At 37.6% G+C, this 27,395-nt stretch overlaps 3 protein-coding genes and 1 pseudogene across 8 annotated transcripts; 1 reads left to right on the forward strand and 3 right to left on the reverse strand.

The window, feature by feature from the left end:
- The first annotated feature begins 214 nt into the window (after positions 1 to 214).
- Dbct (Dihydrolipoamide branched chain transacylase E2) lies at positions 215 to 10,178 on the forward strand. Its single transcript, XM_071792325.1, has 5 exons — positions 215 to 379; positions 6,041 to 6,168; positions 7,371 to 8,025; positions 8,338 to 8,733; positions 9,282 to 10,178. Exons 1-5 carry the CDS (start codon positions 341 to 343, stop codon positions 9,516 to 9,518), a joined length of 1,455 nt encoding a protein of 484 aa, XP_071648426.1. The 5' UTR covers positions 215 to 340; the 3' UTR covers positions 9,519 to 10,178.
- On the reverse strand, positions 10,165 to 25,685 carry Lap1 (leucine rich repeat containing protein 7 lap1). Of its 6 annotated transcripts, none has more exons than XM_071792319.1 (12): positions 25,549 to 25,685; positions 25,012 to 25,332; positions 24,798 to 24,923; positions 22,127 to 22,297; positions 21,896 to 22,031; positions 21,468 to 21,757; positions 20,241 to 20,952; positions 19,587 to 19,777; positions 16,902 to 17,376; positions 15,725 to 16,566; positions 15,050 to 15,136; positions 10,165 to 14,967 (listed from the first exon to the last, which is right to left on the reverse strand). In XM_071792319.1, the coding sequence occupies exons 2-12, from the start codon at positions 25,222 to 25,224 to the stop codon at positions 14,791 to 14,793; spliced, it is 3,420 nt and encodes a 1,139-aa protein (XP_071648420.1). In that variant the 5' UTR covers positions 25,225 to 25,332; positions 25,549 to 25,685; the 3' UTR covers positions 10,165 to 14,790. The 6 variants fall into 6 exon arrangements, with proteins under 6 accessions (XP_071648420.1, XP_071648421.1, XP_071648419.1 ...); XM_071792320.1 differs by having other exon boundaries at positions 15,050 to 15,121; positions 25,514 to 25,654; XM_071792318.1 differs by having other exon boundaries at positions 25,514 to 25,654.
- On the reverse strand, positions 25,504 to 26,151 carry LOC139821418 (brefeldin A-inhibited guanine nucleotide-exchange protein 2 pseudogene; annotated as a pseudogene).
- On the reverse strand, positions 26,038 to 27,234 carry LOC139821341 (brefeldin A-inhibited guanine nucleotide-exchange protein 2-like). The gene is made up of 2 exons (XM_071792326.1): positions 26,511 to 27,234; positions 26,038 to 26,397 (listed from the first exon to the last, which is right to left on the reverse strand). The coding sequence occupies exons 1-2, from the start codon at positions 27,093 to 27,095 to the stop codon at positions 26,188 to 26,190; spliced, it is 795 nt and encodes a 264-aa protein (XP_071648427.1). The 5' UTR covers positions 27,096 to 27,234; the 3' UTR covers positions 26,038 to 26,187.
- Positions 27,235 to 27,395: the final 161 nt, after the last annotated feature.

The raw sequence follows: 27,395 nt of genomic DNA on the forward strand, positions 1-27,395 counted from the left end.
ATTCTTCAGCAATCACACGTATGTCGATCGTGCGTAAGCCGATCATGTTCCGTTTCGTCGACTCGAAATTGCATAACGCGCCTCGCTTCGTGCATATAAATACAACCCACGTAGAACATGAAACTCATAATGACGTCATTATTGAGTTTATGTTCTATTATCTGGCGAATAAACACGTTTCTTCGGCCTCGCTCGTGTCACGACACGACACTCGTATGATAACGACCGCCTGTATCATATCGGTGAACACGACAATTCCCGAACTCCCGCGATCCGAGTCGTACTTCGGAGTTTATTACATTTCTCCTCAACCGACCGAACGATTCAGACCAACCAGCTGATGGCTCTTTCCTGGCGAATGTTGACGGCTGTGCGACTGGTAGGTACAAGCATTCGCGACGGTTTGCTGAGTGAAGAGGACTCATTTTCCTTCGGTAAATTTTAACAGAGGCTGCTTTTCTATCGGCTGCCTACGCGACCGATTTTGGTGCTTGCATGCGTTATAATGCGTTAAAAAATGAGCCTTTTTTCCTTTCAATTTCTTCCATTCGGAATCGTTATAATATACAATTATTGTTGAATTAATATACAATTTAGTATTGCGTATTAAGTTTACAAGGAATTTATTGTAACATTGTTCATATATTCTTCCACATATTATATCACCAATTAGTTATATAAATCATAAAAGTTTATAATTTCGTTTCTCAATTTCTCTCCTCTAATGCTAAAGGCTACCAAGTTGCAATTAACTTAACCAGCGATTAACTCGACCAGCAAGATTGCTATTCGATCTTGAGACGTAGCCCCTATGTTAAAGAAGAAGAATGTAATTTTATTAATAAGTACACGCATGGAAGAAGCGAAAAGCGATCAAAGTGTAATATTTAATTTGGAGGAAATCTAGTTTCCTTTAATTGTAAGAAGAGAGAACGAACAGTAAAAAGAGAGCGCTTCATTAGAATGCACCACGTGCCGCATCGCTGCTATCAACAAGGCCACATGCCGGGTTGAACTTTGACACCGATATTGACGCTGCGAGTGGTCGCGAAGCGAACCGAGAATGAAGAACGAATAAAGAACGCGTCCCGCTGTCATGTCACTTTTTAAACAAACGATTTTTCGGCCTTGTTCGGCGACCGGTCTTTGTCACGAGAAGATAATAGCGTATCGGTAATCTAAGTAATCTTCGAACTGCTCGAACTGCAGCAAGTTTAAAAGCAAAAGTCCTTCGTTGACAGAACCTTTCAGAAAACCGGGTGGATAATAAAATCACCTCAACCAATTCTGAGTGAATTTTAGCTGCCATTAAAATTCGTTGTTACTATATACAGTTGCACACTATAATCACTTTTTTAACGTCCAGATTTTTTTTAATTTTTTGGTCCCTAATGACTTTGTTAACGTATTTTCTTCAAAATCGTCGTTGACGAATTTTGACGAAGTGACAGTTACGCCGTTACGATCTTAACGAAAGACGTGATATGACAAGGTCTTTAACCCTAGAACACCACGTCAAGAGTTATTGATAATTGAAAGTACACTGAGTATCGTACACCCAGTGTGATGAAATCGGGACTTTTAGGAAGTGTGGTATTTTATTAATTACAACAATTACATGCTGTCTTTGTCTCGCATATTTACACCATTAATTTTTCAGTACGATTTATCCGTTGCCCTGGGCAATACACTCAGTTAGCAAAACTTGCTAATATATAAATTACTACAATAACTCATAATAATCTACTAATTGCAATTAAAAATTGTAATTATTAGATTATTAGTTAATTAACTCGGTGCTGCATAAGATTATAAACAACATATCTCCGCGATATTAGCGTAACAATAGCTCGTATAAAGGCTGAACGAATTTATCCATGATTGATTTTTATTATATTTTGAACATTTTATGCTTGATAATTAACTCTATATTACTCACGTGGAATGTATATTTTATACCTTAATATTATATATACATATATCTCAATTTTTACTAATATTGATTTTTAATCATTTGAGCCTCCTAAAATCAATTTTTATGATTCTTTTTAATAATTTACATTATTTACAATTAAATAAAGATCGATAATATTTTGTGTATTTTTTAGATAAAGATAAGCAAGTTCTTTTTGAAGTATGAAACAATTTGTGCAGCATCCAAATGATAAAAAAAGTTTGACTTTGTGAATTTAGTAAATTTCTAAGTCTGGGATATTTTTTTACAATATTGTGTTATTTATTGTGTTACGCGAAGGTATAGAATTAATTCCAGTGAAATATGTTCTGTTGGCAGTGTAAAGAAATTTTTACTAAGTAAATTTGTTTGAAAACATGTTATATCTCGTTAACGCAAACAGTTTGTTTGTTTATTAAAACAAACGCGGCGTATCCATAGCAAGTGTGTATTGCTGTTACAATAAAATTTTCGCTGGTAGAACGTCGGTATGATAACAAAACTAAATTGGAAAATAGAAAATGAAGAATTCGCTGGTAGAACGTCGGTATGATAACAAAGCCAAATTGGAGAGTAAAAAATGACGAAATGGAAGAGCTTTATTACTACTAGAACAAAATAATTTGCGGTTCTATTTTAACAAATAAAATCAATTTTCTCAATAAATATTTTTATCATCTATAATAACTAATAAAATTTGTTATGTATTTATATGAGTTAAATATCTTGCTGTATCGGCAAATCGTTTTTCTCCGTACAATGGCGATAATTGGAAAGTAAACTATACGGCCTTTCTCGGCTGAGGAAACTCGAGAATTATTAACCCAGAACAGTTACCTAAGTTTTTTTCTGCGTGAACACACAATCACTTAGGGTGTTTTTACACCTAATTAAAAGTCAAAACCCGAGAAAAAATTTTTCATATATATCTAATCATATTTAAAATATGTCCATATTTACTTCCTTTATAATTTTTATTTATATGTATAAAAAACAATAAGATGAATAATTGAACAATAATTAGAAAAATAATTTTTGTGTTATTTTTTTTACAAAAAGTAAAATTGCGATGAGATTATATAGGTAATATTTTATATATAATTATATTTTATACGATTATTACATATTTATGGCTGCATTCCGATATTCACTGTCAGCAACTTTCAGTACTGAAAATCTAAAGTATACATGACGTAAAATATAGATTTGCAGTACTGACAGTGAATATCGGAATGCAGCCTATATATGATTATTATATTCCCTCAAAAAAATAATGCGAAAATTATGTTTTAAATTATTTTTTAATTCTTCTTATTATTTTGTGTGTACAAACAGATTATACAAGAGAAAGAAAACATATATAGACATATTTTATATATAATTATAAATTCTCAGTCAGTGAAGAAAACTATTGTGACTGAGAGTCTTATTTTTTCGCTGTTGGGGTGTAAAAACCATTCCAAGTGACTGTTCCCAGGATTAAAGAAAGAGATAATGTAATACAGGTGGAACAGCTCGTACAAACGAATAAAGCAATAAATCAACGGAGCAAGAAAATACCTTACTGCAAATAAAACAAATGTACTGTTTTCGAATCGATCAAAGTTATATAGTATACACCGTTTATCCCGATCTATCCCAATCGGTTTGCAAATCAAGAGAACACCTCAATTTTATTATATATATTTTAATTGTTATTTCTAGTGTTTATCTTTATTTTCTTTTACATTATTTTGCCAATTCGCAAGACATCTCTTTTCTTGTTTTCTCTCTTCCCCTTGCCTTCTAACTTGCATTGTTCTTTTTGTGGATTGCTAAATATCGTTGAGACATAACGGGACCACGAGACATAATGGTCGATAACTTTTTACAGAGATGTTGCCATGTAATGTAATATTTCAAAATTACTCTTAGATGTCTCTAACTAGGTGTTATATTATCAGTCGTCATATTATTTTTAATTGGAAGATATGCTACTGATTATTTATAATGCGTCCACTATATGCTCTCTGCGACTGAATACGTTATGCTTTGATACATTTGCATATATGGCAAGCAATTCTATTTTTTATTACCGTAAGTACATTTACGTTATTAAACAATCTTTTCTTGTCAATTTAGTAAAGTACCTGTGCAAATATCGATTATCTGTGATGATTTATATTACCTAACATAAACTTATACATTTAAGAGCATAAACGAACATTTTACGGGGCATTCGTCCACGAGGCATAGAGTTTGGGGGGTGCGCTGTGATCAGCTGTGATGCGTTGTGGCTGTGGGATTATGCGTTGTGGAGAAGTGAAGTTAACGATTCTTCGAGCATGTAACCATTCTATAAGACTTTTCATAATTGTGTAGAGTTAATAGAAACAACGTACGGTAAATTATAATTAAAGATAACATTGAAGTGATACGTATTAGTTATTTGTGTAACAAGTGCTAGCTGTAAGATGGAAATTGGACGTGCGGAGTGGACGTACGAGCCGGAGGCGAATGCAATCACCCGCACGTCCAATTTTCAACTTAACACGTGTTACACACTTTATTTTATATTACAAGTGCGTGGAAAGTGGTCTATCACGCGCGCGTCGCGCGCGGAATGGGCCACTTTCCACGCACGTGTGACATAAAATAATTTCTACTATATTAATTGGTACTGTAATATTATTATTATTTCTATAGATGGTTCGAAATTATATAAAAAAAACCGAGAGGCAGAAGTGGAATAAACAGTCGATGAATAGAGCTATATCTGTTGTCGTCGAGGGAAAAATGGGCTATCGTAAAGCTTCTCTTAAGTTTAAAGTTCCTAAAACGACTCTAGAACGATACGTTAAAAAATTGAAGAACAGTTGTGAGAGGACAAAGTAATCAAAGTTAGAAAACCAGGCTCTTTTAAAGCAGTGTTTACCAAGGGACAAAAAAATGAGCTCTGTAAATTTATAGTTAACATATGGAACAAAGATTTTTCGGCCTAAGTTTCACAGAACTGAGGTCATATGGAGGCTTTTCAACTGGCCGAGAGGAATGGTTTCAATCCTATAGTGGGCATTTTAAAAAAATGTTTGAATGCAATATCCATTTGATTTCTTTATTTTTAATATGTGTTAAAATTATCATTTAAATGACGTAAGAACAGTAACTTCTGCTAAACGAGGGAAAACAGTCATAGCGGTAGTTGGCATATCTGCCACTGATAAATATGTCATCTATAATGTTTATGTTTCCAAGGAAACGAATGCAACAAGAATTCCAAACTGGTTCACCCCCAAGATCATGGGTGGAAGTTCATCCTTCTGGACGGATAAATAAAAATCTTTTTTTTGCCTTAGTTGAAGAAATTCATAGATTTTGCAAAACCTTTTAAAAATTTCTCCTGTGTTGCTCCTCTTTGATGAATATAAAAGCCATACTAAAAACCTTGATGTAATTGATCTAGCTTGATATGATATACATATGTGCCTTGTGTTCTTAAAATATTTTTTTTTATGTGCTGTATCATCAGTATATATGTTATGCTGTGCAATATATTGATATCACAAATTATTACACATTTTTATTTTTATTTATATTTTAATAATATTCATTTATATTTTAATAAGAAAAATGTATATATATATTGTAATAAGAAAAGTATTATTAATAAATTATTAATCAATAGTGTAATAATAGATACATTTTCCTACATATATTGTGTATTCTAATCAGTCACTTTTAAGAAGTTTTGGACATTAATATTTGAGAAAAAAACGAGTTTTGTGAGATACATCGCACTATACCTCATATAAAAAGCATAAAGTTAAATCAAACAATAAGTTGTTTTGCTTTTAATAAAACAATAATTTCGTCCTTTTCAACTATTCTTTCGCAGTAAAACTTCTGTTTTTCTTATAGTGAATATTACAAAGAATATTTTGATGCAAAACTAAGTTCATTTATTTATAATTTTTAATATGTTTGAAACTTGTTTAAACAGAGTTTATTATGCCCTGGGTTCCGCTATATATCTTACTTATCTTGTCGCGCCCAACATCGTGATTGTTATTACTATTTTTATTATCGGCGGAACTTTTGTTTGCGTAGGCTGAACGATCGCGCTACTCGATACTACGTCGACTTTTGTCTGCAAGCTCGTTGCGCTCCGGTAGAGTGATACCCTTCAATTTGGCGGACATCGGCGAGGGAATTCGAGACGTCACAGTGAAAGAATGGTACATAAAAAGTTTGATATAATCTGTAGAAGAATGTCTTTTCACGATGCACAACGGTATACATTAAAAGATACGTTTATCCGAATTCGCGGAATCGTTCGAGTTTGAATTTCAAGTTTATTCGAACGAAGTAGTGGTCCCTTAGGAAACAAATACCTTCAATTTATGATACCTAAATTATTTGGTATCACAAGTGTTTCTAATTCAAATTACAAAAGCTTTCTTTAATTCCGATATACAAATTACTTGATATCAAGAACTTTTTTAAATTTCAATTGAGTAGTATAGTATATTGTGCACCAAAAGGAGAAGGCTACGTTTTTCAGAATGTGAAGTTTATTGCAATGCCCCAGCCGAAGGCGAGGGCGGCAATCACATATGAGTCTGAAAAGCCTTCGATCCATGGTCTACACGATATTTTTCACAACAATTTAATGGAAATGTTCGACTTTTAAATGCTTAGTAAAGTATGTGCGTTTGGTGTTTGATTCATATAGCTTGTACGTGCGTTAATCGTTAAATAGAAAAAGAAAAAAATAGTAACGCGGGGTTCATATGGGCAAAGCTCCGGTGTTGAGATGTAGGGGGTGAAAGCCTTTCCATCTATTACAAAATTAAAATTTGAATGATAATAAAATTTCAAAAAGAAAAATATAAATAATTTCAATTTTTGCACTAAATTTGATTGACAATTTGGAATTTAATTTAGAGATATTATGTAAATAGGTACTATTAGTTATCTTATTATTCAGTGACTTTATTAAGAAAAAAGAATTCCAAATCGATAGTTTTAAATAATTTTTGAAGTAGTAATAATTTTTTTATTCATTGAAAGTAATATAGTTTTCACAATGAAATAGTATATAGGTCATGTATTTTCCTGCTACTTTACTTTCTGCCCGCTACGTCATCAATTTTCTTCTCTATAAGGCAGGAAAGTAAACCCAGCGTGAAATTGGCCCCTTTCGCCTCGCTCTACAGGCATCGAAAATCGGACTTTCAGGAGGAAGTGCTGTGAAAAAGCTTTTTTAATTTTGATTTAATTTTGATTTGAAGTTATATTTGATATTACAAGTTTTTTAAATCTTAATTTCAGAAACCTCTTTAATTTTTAATAAATTAATTGTTTGAGTTAATTCAGCATTTTTTAAATAATCCAAAATATTTTTGTCTTCATTCTGAATTCGGCAAAATCCTTTTAGGTACGTGAAACCGGGAGACCGAGTGAACCAGTTTGACAAGATCTGTGACGTGGAGAGTGACAAAGCCGCAGTAACAATCACGAGTCGGTACGATGGTCTCGTCAAGACTCTCCACTACAAGGTAGACGACGTCGCGATGGTCGGCTCGGCATTGTGTGATATTGAGATAGAGGACGATTCGAAAGACGAATCTACGAGCGAAAAAGACGACACGGAAGAAACCGTAAGGAGCGCCGAGAATCAAGAGACTGATAAAGCTAAGGAGAGAGAAATAGACGAAGAGACTGACAATTCGAAGAATAAGGAGACGGAAATAGACGAAAAGATTTACATTTGGGAGAATAAAAAGAGGGAAATGGATGAAGTCAGTCAGATGGGGCAGTCAGAGGACATCTTGGGGAAGGTATTGGCAACCCCGGCGGTGAGGAGGATAGCTAAAGAGAACAATATAAAGTTAAAGGACGTAACAGCGACTGGCAAGGAAGGAAGAGTGCTCAAGGAGGACATCCTGGCACATTTACAGAAAATTTCCGCGGATTCGAAAGTTAGAACAGAAGTTAAAACGGAAGCTTTATCGTTCACGAATGTGACGGGAAAGACTGTCGGCCTTAAAGGATACTCGAAACACATGTGGAAAACTATGACGAAATCTTTGGTGAGTCACCGAGACGCTGAAAAAACAGTTACCTAGTAGCAACTTCTTTTATTCGTGAAGTCTAAAAGATCCTAGAATCTTTCTTTTGTAGACACTAAATTCTATTTGTAATATTCTGGGCTTTAATTCTCCCTTTCTCTCTTCTTTAATTCTGTCTGATTTTGAATTCTTCAAATTTAATTTTCTACAATCCTGATTGCTAATTGTCCCTACAATTAATATCTTCCAATAAATATATTTTTCTTGTATTTTTATAAACAAACGAGTCATTCATCAGAATGTAACTTTATTTTTACCACGAATTTCTCGCAGAGCATACCGCACTTCGTCTACAGCGACGAGTGCAACGTAAACCAAGTGATGCGCTATCGAAACGAAGTGAAGGACTCTCTGAGGGAACGGGGCGTCTCTCTGACTCTTTTGCCGTTTTTCGTAAAAGCGGCCTCGCTGGCGTTAGAACAGTGCCCCAAGTTAAATGCCTGGCTCGACGAGGAAAGCCAAACGCTGATGGTCCTGGACAATCACAACATCGGCATTGCCATGGACACTCCGGAGGGCCTGGTGGTACCGAACATCAAGAACGTGCAGAATCTCAGCGTTCACGCGATCGCGCGGGAACTCAACAGACTTCAGGAGTGCGGTAGCAAGTCGTCGATTCCGCTCGCTGATCTGACCGGCACGACTTTTACGTTGTCCAACATAGGCGTGGTGAGTGCGCGCACATCAGAAGACAAAAAAATCATGATCGAGATAAATTGTAAATTAACCCTCCGTATCTAAGCTTTTTTTAGGACCCTCGGAGTATAAATGTGAGTTATTCATGTTCGACGCTATTTTTTCCTACCTTAAAGTATTTTTAAAAAATTTGAAAAAATTCAGATTTTATCACAAAACATTGTAGTTGACGATTTTATGGTCATTCTATTAAATAAACATAGTTTATTTAATATTTTCTGGCAGGCTTGTGAGTTTTACAGTTACAAGCAGATATCATTTTGATATCGGACGCCGTTGACCCACGTTTACATACGGAGGGTTAATATAAATTGTGTCTGTGGCGGTTTTCTGCAACGCGGTTTCGCTAAATGCAATCTTTAACGATGTTAAATTTTATTTCACTTTTAAAATCACGTGTCCAAAGCTTTGATTTCTTTCCTGCCACTTTCTTTTCTTATCTTCTTTTTCTAAATATTCATGCATTTTTATCTGTTGCCGTATTCTTCGCATCTCTTAATCGACTGTCAACTTCTATACAGGTCGGGGGAACGTACACGAAGCCGGTGATCTTGCCGCCTCAAGTGATAATCGGTGCATTCGGAAAGGCGCAGAAGCTGCCACGATTCGATGACAAGGGAAATGTAGTTCCGGCCAGCATAATGTCGGTCAGCTGGTCCGCGGATCATCGCGTCGTCGATGGCGTAACTGTGGCAAAGTTCTCCAATCTGTGGAAGCAGTACGTGGAGAATCCGGCGTATCTGCTGATCGACGCGTGAAGCTGTCTACATTATACTCTCTAAAAGTCGAAGAGTGAAATATTACTAAAATCGAGTGAAATGCAAGTCTAACGGAAAGTGAAAAATGAGCCTGTGCATTTCGAGTGATTCGCCACTCTAAAAAAGTATACAATGTCCAACTTTAAAATTATCCATAGAGTTTTCGAGTTGTCACGTTTCCACGAATCTACCGCGCCACGGAAAAAAAGTTATTATCTCGCGGAAACTACCTTTGCGAAAGAGAATCACGTTCCTTTACATAGCGATGTAATTAATATGTTTTATACTTTGTTTTACATCTTTATATTTCTATTCGCCGCGTTTTACTTCCACTCTGTCAATTTTACGTTCCGAATGTTTTTAAGAGACATCAGTCTTATTGTTATATCAATTTATCTCATCATTGACTAATTTCGTGTGCACGAAATAAAATAATTATTATTGCGTCTTATAAAAACGTTTTGTTAAACTGGAACTTTTTACAACAGAACGCAACGTGACATATATGCAAACGATTCAACAAAAGGGAGAGGATTTTTTCTCCCTTATTTCATTTATACGAACCGATACGTAATATCGATCGACGTAATATCGAGAGGGTGCTTATATGGAGAGATGCATAAAAATGCTACAAATACTCAAACGCTTTGTACGTAAATATTAATTTATTGCTGCACAACCAACTAGGACTTCTCGTTAAAGGTCAGACATCTTCTACTAACATATTCAAAATGCAATAGTAATTGTATATCAGAAGACGACGTCCGGTAGAACGTGAGTATCTGTTTGTACATAGATCACTGTTACAAACTATAAATTATTCATACGTGACAACCATAATTAACGTACGCTAACGAAGTGGCTGTACCGTTCATAGAGACAAATCGTTCTCCGGATAAACGCGGACGTCGCGAAACGCAATGTTTAACGCGTCAATCATCGAATCATCGAAGAAAAAAAAAGAAACACTCTGGCACAAAAAAAGACGAGTTCGGTTCGCCTCGAAATTCGTTTGACACGATAAAAATCAAGAGAAAAAAAAACAAAACGCATCGCAAGTAAAATGGTACGACCACTTGATTGCTTTCTCACAACGTTTGTTTACATACACGCAATTAGTTGCTTATTGTATATACACTCATGGGTATAACTCGGAGTTTCAGTCATGCGTTCAATCTTAAATTCGCAATTCACTCCGATCGATACCGATAGCGAGCGTCGCTTATGGCGTTTCCGTGCGGGACGGGTTCGGCTTGCGCGCCCGTCCGACAAACGCAATTATTGCGAGATAATTAATACAAAACCCTTTGGAAAATTCTCTCATTAAAGATCAGATCTAAACGCAATTCCAAGTATAAATTCGTTATACTTGGGCCTCCCAATAGGTCCCGGGGTGACCGCCAAACCCGTCTTAGTCGGAAATGCCGTTAAACATGTAATAGATATCCAAAAGGTAGTCAGTCTGTTTAGTTTAGAGTAGTAGAAAAGAGTATAATATGTGTGTTCGTGGTCCATGAAAGTGGAAACTTCTCCGTCAGTTAACACGTACTTTATCCCGCTCTTCTGATAACATTCTAATAATAATTCTAATAATAATTATTAGGATGATCAAGAAAGCGTTCGTCCTTTCTCTATTAGTATAGAAGTCGAGGGAAGAGAGACGGGCGAATTTTTTGATCAACCTTTGCTATCTCTGACTAGGTACGAATGCAGTGCCGTAAAATCTTATGATACGTAACACCGACGAAGAACGAAGATACAAATAGACATACACTAACTTAATAACAACAATTAATTAACTAACACTCAGTCCCAGATCTTCGGCATCTTTTCTCTGTTGTTTAGATTGGCATTTTGAAATAATTTTCAATTAACGGGACCTTTTAGACTCGTAATAAAAATCGATAGGTTCATCCTGATTAATAATATTAAATAGCTTGACGTTAATCGCATTATCGTTAATTAGAGAAATCAATTTTGGCGATAAAATTACACTGGAAATTGATAAATAGAAGGGACTAATCGCATCATATTTATAAATAAAATCGAGATTCAGAAGATTCGTGGAAGAAATCTTGAACAGAGAAAAAATGCGGAACGCCTGGCACGCAGTAAATAGTCCTGCATTCACACTGGTTTAGATTATAACAATGCGCTTAATATATATATATATATATATATATATATATATATATATGTATAATGTATATATACAGGGTGTATCATTTTAAGTGATTTAGCTGAATATCTCTTAAAGTAAAAAAGATTGGAAAAATTGTTTCAGACAAAAGTTGTTTGGTTTCAAGGGGTACATAAGATGGTGTCATTAGTTTCACCTTAAATAGTTGCTTGAAGGTCACGTAAAGGTCACCTTCAATTTTTTAAATAGAACCACCTACTTTTTATTACATATTCTTGTAGCTTATCTCGAGGGCTTTCCAAAACACTATAAGAAAGTATTTTTTCATTAAGAACTTTTGGAATTATAAGGCTTGAAAGTTCTAGTATTTTGACATAAAATACAAAATATCTTGTAAAACATTAAGTTTGCGGTAATGTTACCTTAATACTTTTATGCACAGAATAATGAGACGAATCACGTGGTATAAAAAAAAGCATAGTTCCTTTAAGAAAAAATATGTAATTTGCAACACGCATCTGCATACTTTTTCTTAAAAGCAACTGTCTTTTTTTCATATCAATTGATTCGTCTCATTATTCTGTGCATAAAAGTATTAAGGTAACATTACCGCAAACTTAATGTTTTACAAGATATTTTGTATTTTATGTCAAAATACTATAGAACTTTCAAGCCTTATAATTCCAAAAGTTCTTAATGAAAAAATATTTTCTTATAGTGTTTTGGAAAGCCCTCGAGATAAGCTACAAGAATATGTAATAAAAAGTAGGTGGTTCTATTTAAAAAATTGAAGGTGACCTTTACGTGACCTTCAAGCAACTATTTAAAGTAAAACTAATGACACCATCTTATGTACCCCTTGAAACCATACAACTTTGGTCTGGAACATTTTTTCCAATCTCTTTTACTTTAAGAGATATTCAGCTGAATCACTTAAAATGATACACCCTAACCGAATAACGATTTCATTTGTGCTGCCACTTTTCAGTCCTACGTTCCTCTTATCCTCTCCACCGCAACTTTTCCTCTTATCACCTTTCTTCTATCGGCCTGGCATCGACAAAAGCCATGCCGATAAAAGAAAGGTGATAAGAGGAAAAGTCTTATCTCGGCCGTCGTTCGGCAATATCACGTTCGACTAACAATCGTCGCGGGAAACGGTTCCTAGGTACAGATTTGTTCCTTCAACGAGATATAAACGGAGGAAACGCGAGTAATTGCCAAATTAGTCGCTAAATCAGTCGCGTTAATTCCGAAAGGCGTTTCGGGGTCTCGACAGTCTAAGAACATTATAATAATAAAAAAGATCGAATAACAATACACGTATACATCCATTTGGTCCTTGAGCACTGGCGCGAAATGTGGAACTTTTATAAAATTTACATATACGTGTATTCGTGCACGTATAAAATAATAACAAATACATATATGTATATACATAACAGACACGCGATTCATAAAATTTATAAACGTTACTTACCTTATTAATAAAATTTTATTGATTAAATTTTTATCATGTTTTATAATTGACGGATACATCGAATATTAATTAAAGAGTTAAACGATATACGAGATTTCCTTTTGTATGGACCTTCAATGTAATAACCGAAGGATTGGATATATCCTTCGTTAACGTCACGAAAGTACGCGCCAGTGTTTAAGGATTAATTAACGATCGAACAGCGATCTCTCGCGATATGGGATAAATCTAAAAAGAGCGTAAATGCGAGAGATATCCATAGATAATAAACGCCGCAATTGTTGAACGTCCTTGGATTGACACTGATACGAGTATAAACATTATTATCAATATAAGTACGGCACATAGAAGAATATTTTCTTTTCTCTCCTACCAGACAAGAGAGTGACGAGAATCCCACAGGGTGAGGCGCAATTATTATCAATAACCCTGAATGCTTGATTATCTACAGATATTATTTCGAATTGCCATCTCGCAAAGACAACGAACTTTTCGTTCGTAGTCGAACATTCGGCTGAACAATCCGAGGTTCCACTTGACTCACAACAGTTCGGAGCTATCCTCTTTATAATATCCGTCCGAATCATAGAATTTATAGCTTTGCCGTATGCAATAACAACAACTATAGATAGTCAACAACTGATAAAGATCGCTGTACACGATCGGATCACGTTACAAATGATTCGATTACAACAAAGAGCGCGATGACATTATATATATCTCACGATGAAAATACATATGGGATGTTTCGTGTAATATTTCCGACAAAAATCACCTATAAATCCCTTAAAAAGTTCTAAGCCAACTTTATCTTAATAAAAATTTAATCACCACTCTCTCACCTTCAAATATTACACTTTAGTATCTTAAGAATTAAGGTATTTAATAATAAAAATAAAAATTTTAATGTTTCTTATATATAAAATGTATTTTTAAATATTTTCTAATTTCAAAACTAAAAATTTCTGTTACAATTCCCGATTCATTAAATAAGGTCCAAATTAAAAAAAAAATTTTTTTATTTATTCTTCAAAATTGGTTTTTTAAAATTATAATTAAAAAACCGTCTATATTTTAGCATTCTAGGTTGGAAAAAAGACTCTAAATTCAATCGTAAATTCAAAAGCGAAGTTTTTGTCGTTGAAACATCTCCTGGAAATATCTGTAACGTACACTTCGATACGCGGGAACAATCGAGACACTTATTTACACCGCCGGGGACCTATGGGAACCTCGTCTGGCCTGTCTACAGATAAATTTGTTTATATATAATATATGTATATATTTATATATGCATAGTATATATATCTTTTTCTCAATATGTTATGTATATGGATAATAAATAGTACTTTGTTTTCTGGCACATTGTCGGCACTCCCGTCGTGGGGAACGCATATAGATATAGATATAAATCGACTAATCTACCAACATTATTATCGAAACACACGGATGTCCGAATGTGTGGATGATAATGTTGGCAGATTAGTCGATGTGTCTCGGAATTAGAGAGCTTTCGAGAAAGACATTATTGTTCTAGTTGTAGTTACTAAAAGAATTAGAAAAGGTTTTCTTCCTCTTTGTTCCACCACGTATCTATGATGATAAGTTCCACATTGTATCTATAATGATAAGTCGCGACCAATAACTTACAATCATTGCTGTCGACTTATCATCATAGATACAACAGTACCGGTGGCACGCAGAACGGCGACAGCGTTATTGTGATCCGATTTGGTAAAGTCGATGCCGTCCACCTCCAGAATCTTGTCTCCCGGCCGAAGAGTACCCTGAGCTGGCCCATCGGGATTCACTTTCGTCACGATTATTCCCTGCAACAAAAGCCTCGTGAATATTCAGATATCTCTTGATGCGCGAATAAAATTCAATGTAAATTAACATGACTACACGTACGGTCTCTGCACCCGCTACCCCGCCAGCTATGCTGAAACCGAGACCTGGATTCTTCTTCACTTGAACGGGCAGCTGCGAAGAAATGTACTAGAATTAGAAAAATCAATATATACCTACAGCTATCATTATAATGATGTAAATTGCTTTTTCAACTACAGAAAATTTCATAAAGTTATAGAAATTACTTTATTTTTTTCATGGATATATCTTGACAAAATTAATCTTTAATTTTCTTTAGTCTTTCAACTTATATATAAAATAAGTTGAACTTTTACTTTTTTATTTTTATTTCCTACATTTGTACCTTAGAGTTAAAAAGTCGTATCTTTAGTTTTTGTCAAAATGTAATTAATTTACTTTTTATAATATACCAGGAGCTTAAATTGTATATAATAATAAAGAGTCTTATGTGTCCATTATTACTAGTTCCTAAGATACAATGTTTAGAAAAAGACGGATTAGAAATTTTCATAGAAATAATAAACTTTAAAATCTGTTTTCTCTAAATTTATAATAATGGAAAATATACAATTCTTTACTTCTAAAGTACAGATATATTTTTATAAAGTTTCCTTGCAGTATGTTATTCAAAAATTGTGTGTTTATATAAAAATAACATTTCACATAAAACATAAATTCCATTTTCTAAATTCCTTCATAAATCAGAATACCTACCACATTCGCGTTTTTGTGAGGGCCGAACATCCACTTGAACTTCGGCTTCCTCTTCGAGTTTGGTGTCTCGTTCGACATAGGACTCGTGTGCTCCTTGAAACTTTCGGCGTCAAAGTTCGTGTCGTCCTGAGATTTGCCGTTCGTTCTGTGGTTCGATATGTCTTGGCTCGAGCTGCTTTCGTCCTTAGCGACAGCGGTAATGGGTGAAGTGACGTTCGACGCGTCGATGATGCTCCTGCTCGTTTGAACGGGAGTGACGGCATTCGCCCGAGCGACGTTCGTCGTCGCCTCGTTCGTCGGAGCGCTGGTATTATCACACGAACTGTTGCTCGAGGCGTTTCCGTTCGTCAGCTTCCTCGATCGATCGAGCGCTGATAACGGACTACGATACTTCTTCCCCGTAACCGGCGACGTGGGTATGCCAGAATACGCGCTCAACGTTCTGCTCGCGTCGTATTCCTCCCTTGATGGACTCCTGCTCGAGCTCGCGTCGTTACCCGAGCTCTCCACGTGTTTCGCTTTGAGAACGGGAATTTTGCTCGGCTTAAGAGCGCGATCGTTCTGTTCGGGATCGGCGCCGGAATTCAAGGTCGGCGTGCAACTTTGGTCCACGCTGGTCTGATCAAGAGAACTCGTTCGTCCGTTATCCATCGGCTTGTCGTACGAATTGGTAAGATTTGCCCGATCGCCTGACGACACGGACACGCATTCCTCAGCTTTCGCCGATTCCGCGTTCGTATCAAAGTTTTTCTGTTTCGTTACATCCGGTAACGGTCCGGCTGAATTTAAGGGCGAGTTGAAAGGTGATGAAGGTAATACCAGATGCGCATCCGTTTCGATCGCTAAAAAGAAACGAAGATTCACGTTAGATTTTAATTTTTTCCTGTTTAAACGTCAGCTGTCTACAAATGATAGAAATACATGATAAAGAAAATATGTGCACAAAAAATAAATACTGCAAAACGTTTCTATCGTAATATTATTCACGTAAAATCATCCCGTAGAAGATAAAGTATATCAATTCCTTTTTTACCAACTATACTGTACTATACAGATGATCCACACGTAATCTTAACGTTATCGTCTTTTTTACCCATACGATTTTGCGGATAAAATTTCTTTACAGAGAATCGTACGATTTTTAACTTATTGGTTTTAGTGAACGATGATAACGTACGATTATTAAACTGCTGGAAAAAGGCGGCCTTTTTGGAGAACGCCGCCGCAATGTGATACGGCGGCGGAGCCGGCGGTACGTCGCACGATTTCGGCGCGACGGCTACTCGCGTTGGCTCGCCGTACTTGCCGTCTGTCGCGTCGACGGACATTGTCGTCCTATAGGGTTCGATGAACTTCTCGGATTCCACGATCTTCGCCGTGTTCGCTTTCGAATACTCGTCCGGCTTCCACGTGGAGTTGACATAATCAGCCACCGTTGGCGCTTTTGCGATGTAATCGGATGTGGGATTGCGGATATACTTGGCCTCGCGGATGTCCGGGCTCTTCTCTTTCGCCAGCACGGTCTTGTTCGCTTCGTCGGATGATTCCTCGGACATCGAGTGCTCCGCCGCTCCAGGATCAGCCGGTCTGTTGCTCTTGCTGTAGTTCTTCGCCGTGTGACGATCGACAGAGGTTGTAGACAAAGGTGTGCTCTGTAAAAAAAAAAAAATAATAATATGCATTGGTAACAATAAGATCAAACCTGCGATTTTCTTATTTGTACCTTATTTATTAGAAGTTTATTTAATAATTATTTTTATTTTTCAACATAATTTCCCTTTACACGAATGCACTCGAACCACCTACGCTGCAAGGTTATTATTCCTGTATAAAACTCCGATTTGTCAAGTGATGCAAAATATCTGTCAATTGTCTCTTTCACTTCTTCATCCGATGAAAATGTCTTCCCAGCAAGGAAATTCTTCAACAATGGGAATAAATGGAAGTATGACGGAGCTAAGTCAGGTGAATAAGGAGGATATTCCAACAAACCGTACTCTAATTCCTGGATTTTATTCATTGAAACAGCACTTGTATAGGGGAGTGCCTCGTCTTGATATAAAACCACTTTCTTGTTCGCCATACCTGGTCTTTTCTCAAGAACATTTTTGTCTAATCGACCTAAAAGGTCAGCATAGTACTCTTCAGTTATAGTTCTATTCTTTGGAAGGTAATCTATCAATAAAATACCTTCAGCGTCCCAGAAAATCGTTATCATTACCCTTTCAATCAATGGAACTATCTTAGCCTTTTTTGATGACGGAAAATCGCTATGTATCCACTGTCTCAATTGCTGTTTTGTTTTTGGCGAATAGTGGTAAACCCAGGTTCCAGTAGTTACAAATCGGAGTAAAAACTCGGACGTTCTCTTCTGAAAGTGCTCCAAATATTTTAGAGAAATCGTAATCCGCGTGTCTCTTTGATCATTCGTTAGCAAACATGGCACCCATCTTGCATAGAGCTTTTTCATAGACAATTCTTCAGCTAAAATATTTAGTGCACACTCGATTGAGATGCCCACAGTCTCAGCAATTTCGGACAGTTTTAGTCGGGGATCCATCAAAATAATATTTAAAACTTTTTCAATTGATTCTGGGGTTATCAATGTTGTCATATTTTTTGAACATTCACCGCGAGGTTTATTCTCTACGTTTTCGCGACTTTGTTTAAATTTAGTAGTCCACCTCGAAACAGTTGAAAACGAAGGAGCAGTGTCCCCTAACGTATTTTGCATATCAGTATGAATATCTTTTGCTGATAAGCCTTTTTTCACAAAATACTTGATTACAGCACACACTTCGGGAATATCCATTTTTCAAAAATCACGCAGATATTCGTACACAAAAATCTATAGAAAATAAACTATTTGATGGAATAAATTAGAACTTTACACGTGTTCATAGAAGAGCTCGAACTTTCTATTTAACAGTTTAACGTATGACTTGTGGCGACTATGTGGCGACCCTGAGAATTTACCGCATGCTGCCGGGTTCATCATTTATTTACCAATTTCAATTTCACACCGTTCTTTGACATTAAGGTAGTCCTTTCGCAGCACCTAGTCAAGTAACAGTCCATCCCATAAGGTAATTAAAAACAAACATATTGCAACATCCCAATAATTATAATAATATAAAATATTATTTTACACGCACGATTTAATCGTACTTAATTATTTACTAATTTAAAAAATATCACAATAGTAGTGCGGTTGGACTCGATTCAGGTTAGGTCAAGGAATATTTTAAGACATTAATAATGTATTCACCTGGTCGCTAAGTACATACATGTATTATCCGTTGAAAACCTCGGGCGTGGCGATTTGCATCATTCTATCTTTCTCGTTCATTAGATGTAAACAAGGATAGCATGCTCCGCGAACGCATATTTAGAATGACTTATTTCTTGTAAAGTGTCGATAACCTCACCTGATTTTTCGTACACATGCCCCTTATTACTGTATATTTAACTTATATAAAATTTAAGTACCTATCTAATACTTATTCTCATGAAAGGACTACCTTAAACATTAATATTTGATAAAAACGGCGAAGTCTTGTTATTTTACCAAGTGCTCCTACAATGTATAAGTGCCATCTGTTTATAACTTTGTTGCGATTTTCAAGTGGCTCTTGTAAAAGATTTAATGTAAAATTTAATACTGTGTGTATACATATATGTATATACATATAATTGAAAAAAATGTATATACATAACGACATAAAGTTCAAAACTTCAATATTTACCTAAGAAAATATATAATAATATAAAATAAATATTGTATATCATGAATTCGTTTATGGCTAAACAATTTTATTGCTTGGCAAAAAAAATATCGCGCAAACGAGCGACGAATACTTACTCTTTGATCGTGAATGGACTGATGATGCAGATTACGAGCGTGTCTAGCGAGATTGCGTAGCTCCTTGGGATAGGGGGTCGGTGCTCGATGAAGTTGCCTGGGGACTTCGGAATCTACCTCAGCAGCGAAACATATCCTCTTGCCGTTTCCGATGATCGAACTCGAAATCGGTCCTGCGGTCTGCGCCATTTCTACAATTGAAATTATAAATAACACTACGCGAAGATACGGTGAACGTAAAAGGGGTTATATTAATAAAATGCTGGCGCGAACGTGTGCGATGTTTTTCAACGAAGGCACTATTCAATACCATTTTCTTCATATCTTACCATTTCATTCCTCGTCTTCCTGTCCCTCTTCTACTAGCAGCGTGAATAAATATCGCATTTCATGGTTAGTTAATAAGCCAGATAGAGCGTGTTTTTGTAATAGTGTAACTGAGGTAAGCAAGAAGCCGATTCTTTATTAGTTCAGATATATGTATATAGATATAAATAAAGCTATGTTACAGAAAGAGATGCAATTATTTTTCTATAAGTTATTGGAAGATTTTCAAGCAATTTCTGATGCACGAGATTAGTGAAGAGACATTAGAGCCATGAATAAATTAAACAAAACTTTATGCCAAAAATGGTGGAAATAATGGATACTCACGCTCTAAGTCCTGCCGCGGTTTCTGTGGCAGCATAAAGCAGCTCAACACCATCATGTCCTCCTCACAATTGAACTCCTGCTGCAACGGCACTAACGGCTGGCTCTGATTGTCACTCAACCACAACGCCTTCAAGTTACTGAGATTCAACATGGAGACTGGAAGAAACTTGATGCAGTTGTTGACGAGATTGAGCACCCGCAGCGAGGACAAGTGGCCCAGCTCGGGCGGCACGCGCGTCAGATTGTTCGATCGCAATGAGAGCAGGGACAACGACGTGCAGCTGCCAATCTCGGCGGGTAGCGCGCGCAGATAATTATTGTCCGCGTTGAGACAGTGCAGCTTGCGTAGCAAGCCGATCGAAGACGGCAAATACTCGATAAAGTTCTTAGTGATTATAAGCTCCTCTAAGTTCGACATCTGGCCGATGTCGTTCGGCAGTGCGTTCAGTTGATTGTCGTCAATCTTAAGGGTGACGATCGTGCGCAGGTAGCACAACGAGTCGGGCAGCTCGTACATCTCGTTCGAGGAGAGATTCATGATCCCGATGTCGCGCCAGCCGCATATCTCTATCGGCAGCGCATGTATCGCATTCATCGTGCAGTCGAAGTGGTTCAAGCGGTAGAGCTGCTCGACATTCGCCGGAACACGCCTGATGTCGTTGCCGTCAATCCACAACTCCGTGAGATTGATGAGATCTCCTACAACTTCAGGCTGAAAACAATAATATATATGTAACTCCCGTATAACATTCTACTAACACATACTAAAATTGAAATTAAAAGTCAGTGTAAAAATTGAATAGATTACTGGATTGTCATTAATTTTCTTTCTAATTTTACTACCACTAAACGACAGAGAAGAGATATATTTGAATATATTTATTGTTTCTAAAGATATGTATAAATAACTATATTTTAAACAATATTTTATATAAAGATGTCTTATTTCTTACATACAAATAGTATATAACCAAACCAAGCATCAGGAAAGAAAATTGATGTCAGAATCATATTCTTGAATTCACTCAAAACTGACTTTATTTTAATAGAATGTTAATATCAAACTTATAAAAATGTACAGTATGGAAAGTCATAAAGTTGCCACAAATGTCTTTTTCAGGATGTCCAGTGATGCTGTAAAGTTATACGTTATGCAAATGACACGCATGTGAAAAATGAGTAGATTTAAAAGCAACAACGATTTCACAGGAAAAGTCGCGCTCTTACCAGCTCTGTAAAGTCATTGTTGCCGATATCGAGCCTCTGTAAGTTCACTAAACGGCTCATGCTCTTAGGCAACGTCATCATGTTGTTCTCCCGCAGCTCGAGTGTCCTCAAGGCTGACAGTCGTCCAAAGTTAGCCGGCAGGTATTCAATGTACGCGTCGTTTATGTACAGCTCGCGCAAACCGACGATATGCGTTATAGCATCCGGAAAACGCTCGAAGGGATTGACACTGATATCTATCGAGCGGAGACTTTTGCACTCCTTTATGCTGTCTGGTAAATCCTTTATACCTGCGATAAAAGAATATGCAGTTAAATATAAATATTGTTAGATCCGAAAAAACACACTGTGTATTCCAAGATGGCAGCTTTTGGAATGCATCTTAAGTACATGTGACAATAAAGTTCAAGATGTACTTAATTACTTACTGTTCTTGCTGAGGTCTAAGTATTCCAGGTTGATCAACGACGCTATGGCAGGTGGTAACGTAGTAACTTCATTATCACTAAGCGACAGTACTCGCAATTCGTGGCACTGAAATAGCGGCCTGGGAAGATCTCTTATCTGCGAAAGAACGAAAAGAGACGTTAGGTGTCGTCATAATTGCACAATATAATTATTGAGGAGACTCGCTCTGAGATGATGACCGAGGCACTCACTCTATTGGCGTCGAGATACAGCTTTTCCAACGTTCTTTCGTAAATGAACACATCTGGTGGTACATCGTAGAGGTTACAGTGATTCAGCTGTAGCTCGCAGATGTCTTCTTCCTGGGTTCTCAGACACGCGGCGCACTGCCACCAAGAGCTACCCATTTCATGTGTGTACAACTAGAAACAGCACCATCATATAACGTTAATTACAATTCGAATAATATACATTTTCAATTTTTAATATATTGGCTGCATTCCGATATTCACAGTCAGTAAGTACTGCAAATCTATATTTTACGTCACGTATACTATAGATTTTCAGTACTGAAAGTTGCTGACAGTGAATATCGGAATGCAGTCATTATATACCTGAATCATATATAAGATTCTCGACACGACAGAATTCGAGAATTCTGTAATATTACTTTTAAAAAAAATCTAACATCCACATAAATCTCTTTTTATCTCAAAAATCAACTTATATCAAATAAATATTCTTTCTTTATTTTTCTGCAAGCATTAAATACATCTCCAAGTTCTTCAGAGTTCATACTTTTCAATCTCACAATCTCCATCATTATTTGTAATAAATTACAATTAATAATTAATTACGAATCATATTTTATTTACACACATTTAATTCGAACCCAAGCAAAACAAATTGTTCCACACTTGCGCGAATTCTATCGCCTCACTTTCCCGAACGAAACACGCTTTTGTCCAGCCGTGGGAGCACCAGGAAGTGCACCGTTACCTCAGCAGTGGTCTCAGGAACGATCCGGCCGCGATCCACCGTGGGACAAATCCCACCGTTCGCGAAAACGCCGCCGACGACGACGGCGATGAGCCGCGGGGGCGCCGAGCCGCCGCCGCGATCCCCGGTCGCCGTTCGCCGTATCACCGCGTCGCGCCGCCGCGGCGCCGCGGGCTGCGGCCGTTGATCATCGTGTCGCCCGCGGGAATCGGCATCGCCGGCGCAAACGGTGGCCTGGCCCGACCTGGTGGGCCCGCTGCGCGCTCGATTGCTGCGAACGAGAGATGCCGGCGCGAGGAACGTCAAGAGATGATCCGTCGGCGTTTCGCCGCCGCCGCCGTCGTCGATCTCGACCTCGACCTCGTCCTCGTCACCGCCGCCGTCGTCCTCGTCAACGTCGCCGATCTTCTCAAGCGCATATCTCACTCCCTCCTCATGGTACGACGTACGGCGCCGGGCACGGAGATCCGTGTCTCCCTTCGTCACACCTCACCCGCGCGAAGCCTACCTGATACCCGAGTCGGCCGAGTCTCCGAAACTGCCGCGGATCGCGGTCCGGGGTCCGGGCTGTCCGACGTCCGGAGCCGCGCGAAATAACACTCCAATACTGAGGCCGACTTCGCCGACTGCGAACTGACTGAACACTGTGGAGTGTGGACTGTGTGGAGTGTGGTCACTGTCTATTTACTTTACACCATGGTGTAAAAAACAAGGTGAAGCATTGCGCATAATGGCGGCAGCTTTGGCGGTTGAACCAATCAGGAGGCGACCCATTTTGTTGCGCTCACTTTAAGGTGAAGTTCGCTTATAAGAAATAAAAATGTGTAAATCATGTAAAATTTTAGATAAAACCTTAAATAAATAAATAAACTAATGACAATTAAACTTACATTTATTAGTTTATTTATTAAACTTCTGTTTTAATTCTGTTCTAGTTTGGTTACGTAATTTGATTAGAGTCAATTAACCGCACGTCCACAGTGTAGATTCTGAATTATAGTGTGAGGAAGAAGGGTTGAAACCTCGGTTGAAACGCAATTTACTTAAATAATAATAAAAAGACATATGTAACAAAAAAAATAAATATTTTATTCAAACAGAATAAAATTAGGTAACGTTTTTTATAATTTTAACCTCCCTCATTTCGTGAAGAGCGTCTGAGGTAATATTTTTCGCAATAAATTTTTTAATTTTTTAAAATAATTAAAAACACATTTTTTTAATGTTAAAAAAACGTTTTTTTTACAATGTTAAAATAAATACAGCAAAAATAAGAATTTAAATCGCCAGTGAATAATGAAAAAATCAATAAAACAAATACTTTTTTAATAAGAAAAAAAGGATCTGTTCTATTAATTTAAACGTTTTTTAAATATTTTTTTTAGTACTTTAAAAACGTAAATTATCATTTTCCTACCTTACTGACATCAAAACTTTAAAATTAAATTTTAAAAAAACGAGACCTGAGCGACGATTTTCCTTCTCAGAATGTTTTTTATACACAGAAATAAACAATTTTACAAAGTTTTAAGAAAATAGAAGGGGAGAGCGTTATACTAAACATTTACCTCACACATTACATCTTCATATATTGATTGTACACCGATTTCTAAACGTGTGTATCTATGGAATTTTAATTTCACCGATGGACTCCTTCACGCTGGGGTCCAACGAGCTCAAGTTGAGATTGTTGGTCTGGTGCGAACTGGCAGAGTGTGCGAGATTACCGAAATTCGCCAATGGCGAGGGAAAGTGCGGTTTTGACGGTGAGCCCAGCAATTGTGGCCGTACTCCAGTACCTATTAGCTGCGCCAATTCTAACTGGGAGATGCATTTGACGACATCGAGCCACGACCTGCCTAGATAGTTGCCATCGGTGTGAGCTACTGTGATGAGAGTCTTGATGGTATCGATGTTCTTTACCTTCATTTCCGTAATTGGTGAATTAGCCGTCAACAAGGTGAATCTTTTGCCAAAGCTTGTACATAGGCATCGCACTCGAGACTCATATGAAAGATGCAGGCGATACGAATGGCACCTAAATGGCATCTAAAATATATAACATATAAATAATATAAAGCACGAAAGGCACAGCCGTATAAATCTATTTTCCTTCGTTTCTCCGATTTTTTCTCACCTGATACCGTCCAAGCAGAGCGACGCAATCTCTGGATCGTCGCAGTATTGAAGTCCGACGCCGAACGCCGCGAGGAATGGCGTCCAGACCATTTTGAACATCGGCTGCATGTGTTCCAGATGCTTCGCCGTAGTGAATGATGCCTGAACATGACTGACAGATTCCATCAAATTCTTCGCCGCCGTAGAAATTACTTCCATTTCCATGTTCCATAACAATCGTCGTTTCTTTTCACTAGATATCAGCTGTTTGCCGGCGAGCCGGCTATTATTAGGGTTCGACTTCATCTTAATCTCGTTGCCAGCGATTTCATCGTAGATCCTATTGTTAATTATTACATAATATTAATAATAATAAAATATAATAAAAAAAAAATTAATAAAAATATACTAACAAAGAGAGATAAACTTAAATACAATAAAATTTTCTCAATATTAATAATTATATGTATGTAAAACATAATTTTTTAATTATAATTAACTTTAAAAATTGCTATACGTACTTAATGTATCGTTCTTTGGTCATTTTGTTCTTAACCTGCGGCGAGCGCAAATCGGTGGACAGCATTATAATTGAGAAGCCGAGAACGTAGGCTGTATCCGCGCTCGTGAAGAGGCCGTTGTTAGGGTTACACTCGCAATAGCGACTGGCAAACTTTTCGATTAGTCGGTCGATCTTCTGTGCCTCGCCGGGCAGCCGAAAGCCCTCCAGGAAATACTTGAGTGCGGTTACTAGATCGCGTTCGGCAAAGTTTATCTGATCGATGTAATGGTACATTACCTGTGCAAACGGTATAACAAAATTAGTCATTATCTTAATTAATTAACATAATTATCGCGCAATAATCATAACATGATTTAGAGTTGATCAACCATGGTCGCTATTTATGTCTATAATTAGTATAGTCTATTAATTTCAATTGTTTTCTCCTCGTCACCTGGTTATGATTATGGTCGCCTAGAAAGTCTCTAATGGCGGTCTTGTCGAGCCGCTCGTCCAGGTGCAGCCACCTGGCCACGTCCTCCGGCGAAGTACCGAGCAGTCCTTGCTCCTGCAAGTACTGCACACCCTTGCCGGGCTTCCGACTAAAGATCTCGATACCGGCCTCCCATACCTCCTTTTGTTGTTTCTGTACTTCATACTGCTCCGGCGAGTCCGGCACCTCCTTGTTGCCAGTCAGACTGGAGACTGGAGTTGGCCGACGAGAGGCTGCCAGCGCTGCCGTAACGCGGTAGCGGGATCTCCGGCGTCGTATCCGGTGGATGTGACAATAGTTGCTGATCCGGCTGGCACCCTGGGATTCACGTAAAGATCCCGACTCCACTCCACCATGCATTTCAGAATAGACACGAGGCACTCGAGACCACGGATGCGCATGGATTTCTCCTGAAAGAGCAAGACACTAATATTACAAACAAAACTTTATATTGCTTGTTTCGAAGAACATTCTCTGTTCCAAATAATACATCTATCCTGTCATCCTCTTTCTTATAACGCACCTGATTTGGCGATGCACCTAGCTCCAGAGCTTGACGACCTTGAGCAATCTTAGAGAGATCATTGACGAGCTTCTCGAAGAGATTCGCTGCTGAGAGATCGCAATCGTAGTTAACGTAGATGTCGACGACGCTCTGGGCATCCGCACAGATCCTCGTAAGCGCATGTATGACCATCCACTTGTGCTCAAAAGAGCTGCTACGGGTCTTGAGGATGTTCATAAAGATCTCCTTGAAAAACACCTCAATCTGCATCTTGAGGTGCATCTTGAAACGGGCGAGCAGCGCCAGGAACAGCGCTAACGACAGCTCGAACACTTCCGGCACCAAAGACACGCCATTCTTCGACAGCACGACACACAAGTACTGTTTAATGGCGATAACAAACATCTCGTTAGAGCGCAATATTGGACCGGCATTCTGCAAGATTCCCAGAAGTAACTGAAGCGACAAGATTTTGGAACGGAGCTCGTGCGATATTGGATCGGGAGTGTCGTCCGGCAGCGGTTTCATAGAGAGCTTGCAGAGAGCTCGAAACACCAGGACTGCATCATTTTGCAGCATATGGGTGAATTTTGCAGTTATCATGTTGTCATTCTCAGCGGCTGCCTCGTCACCGTTGTCCTCCGGACTGCCGTTCTCCAAACTGACTTCCTCTTCCAATGGCACCACGGATTTTACCACATCATCAAGAATACTCTTGACAATTGTTTGAGAATCAATGTTATCATTATTACTAGGAGCATTCTTTGGACTAACCTCGTCTTCAGTTTCGCCGTTTGCTGGAGTTCGGCTCGAGCCGTCATACGAGTCGGACGTGTTAGTCGGTGCTCTTATTTGTAGTATTTAACCTCACGTATTTGGATCAAGTTACGGGTGCTTAGTTGT

This window comes from Temnothorax longispinosus, chromosome 11 (assembly GCF_030848805.1).
Source record: "Temnothorax longispinosus isolate EJ_2023e chromosome 11, Tlon_JGU_v1, whole genome shotgun sequence".
Taxonomy (NCBI): domain Eukaryota; kingdom Metazoa; phylum Arthropoda; class Insecta; order Hymenoptera; family Formicidae; genus Temnothorax; species Temnothorax longispinosus.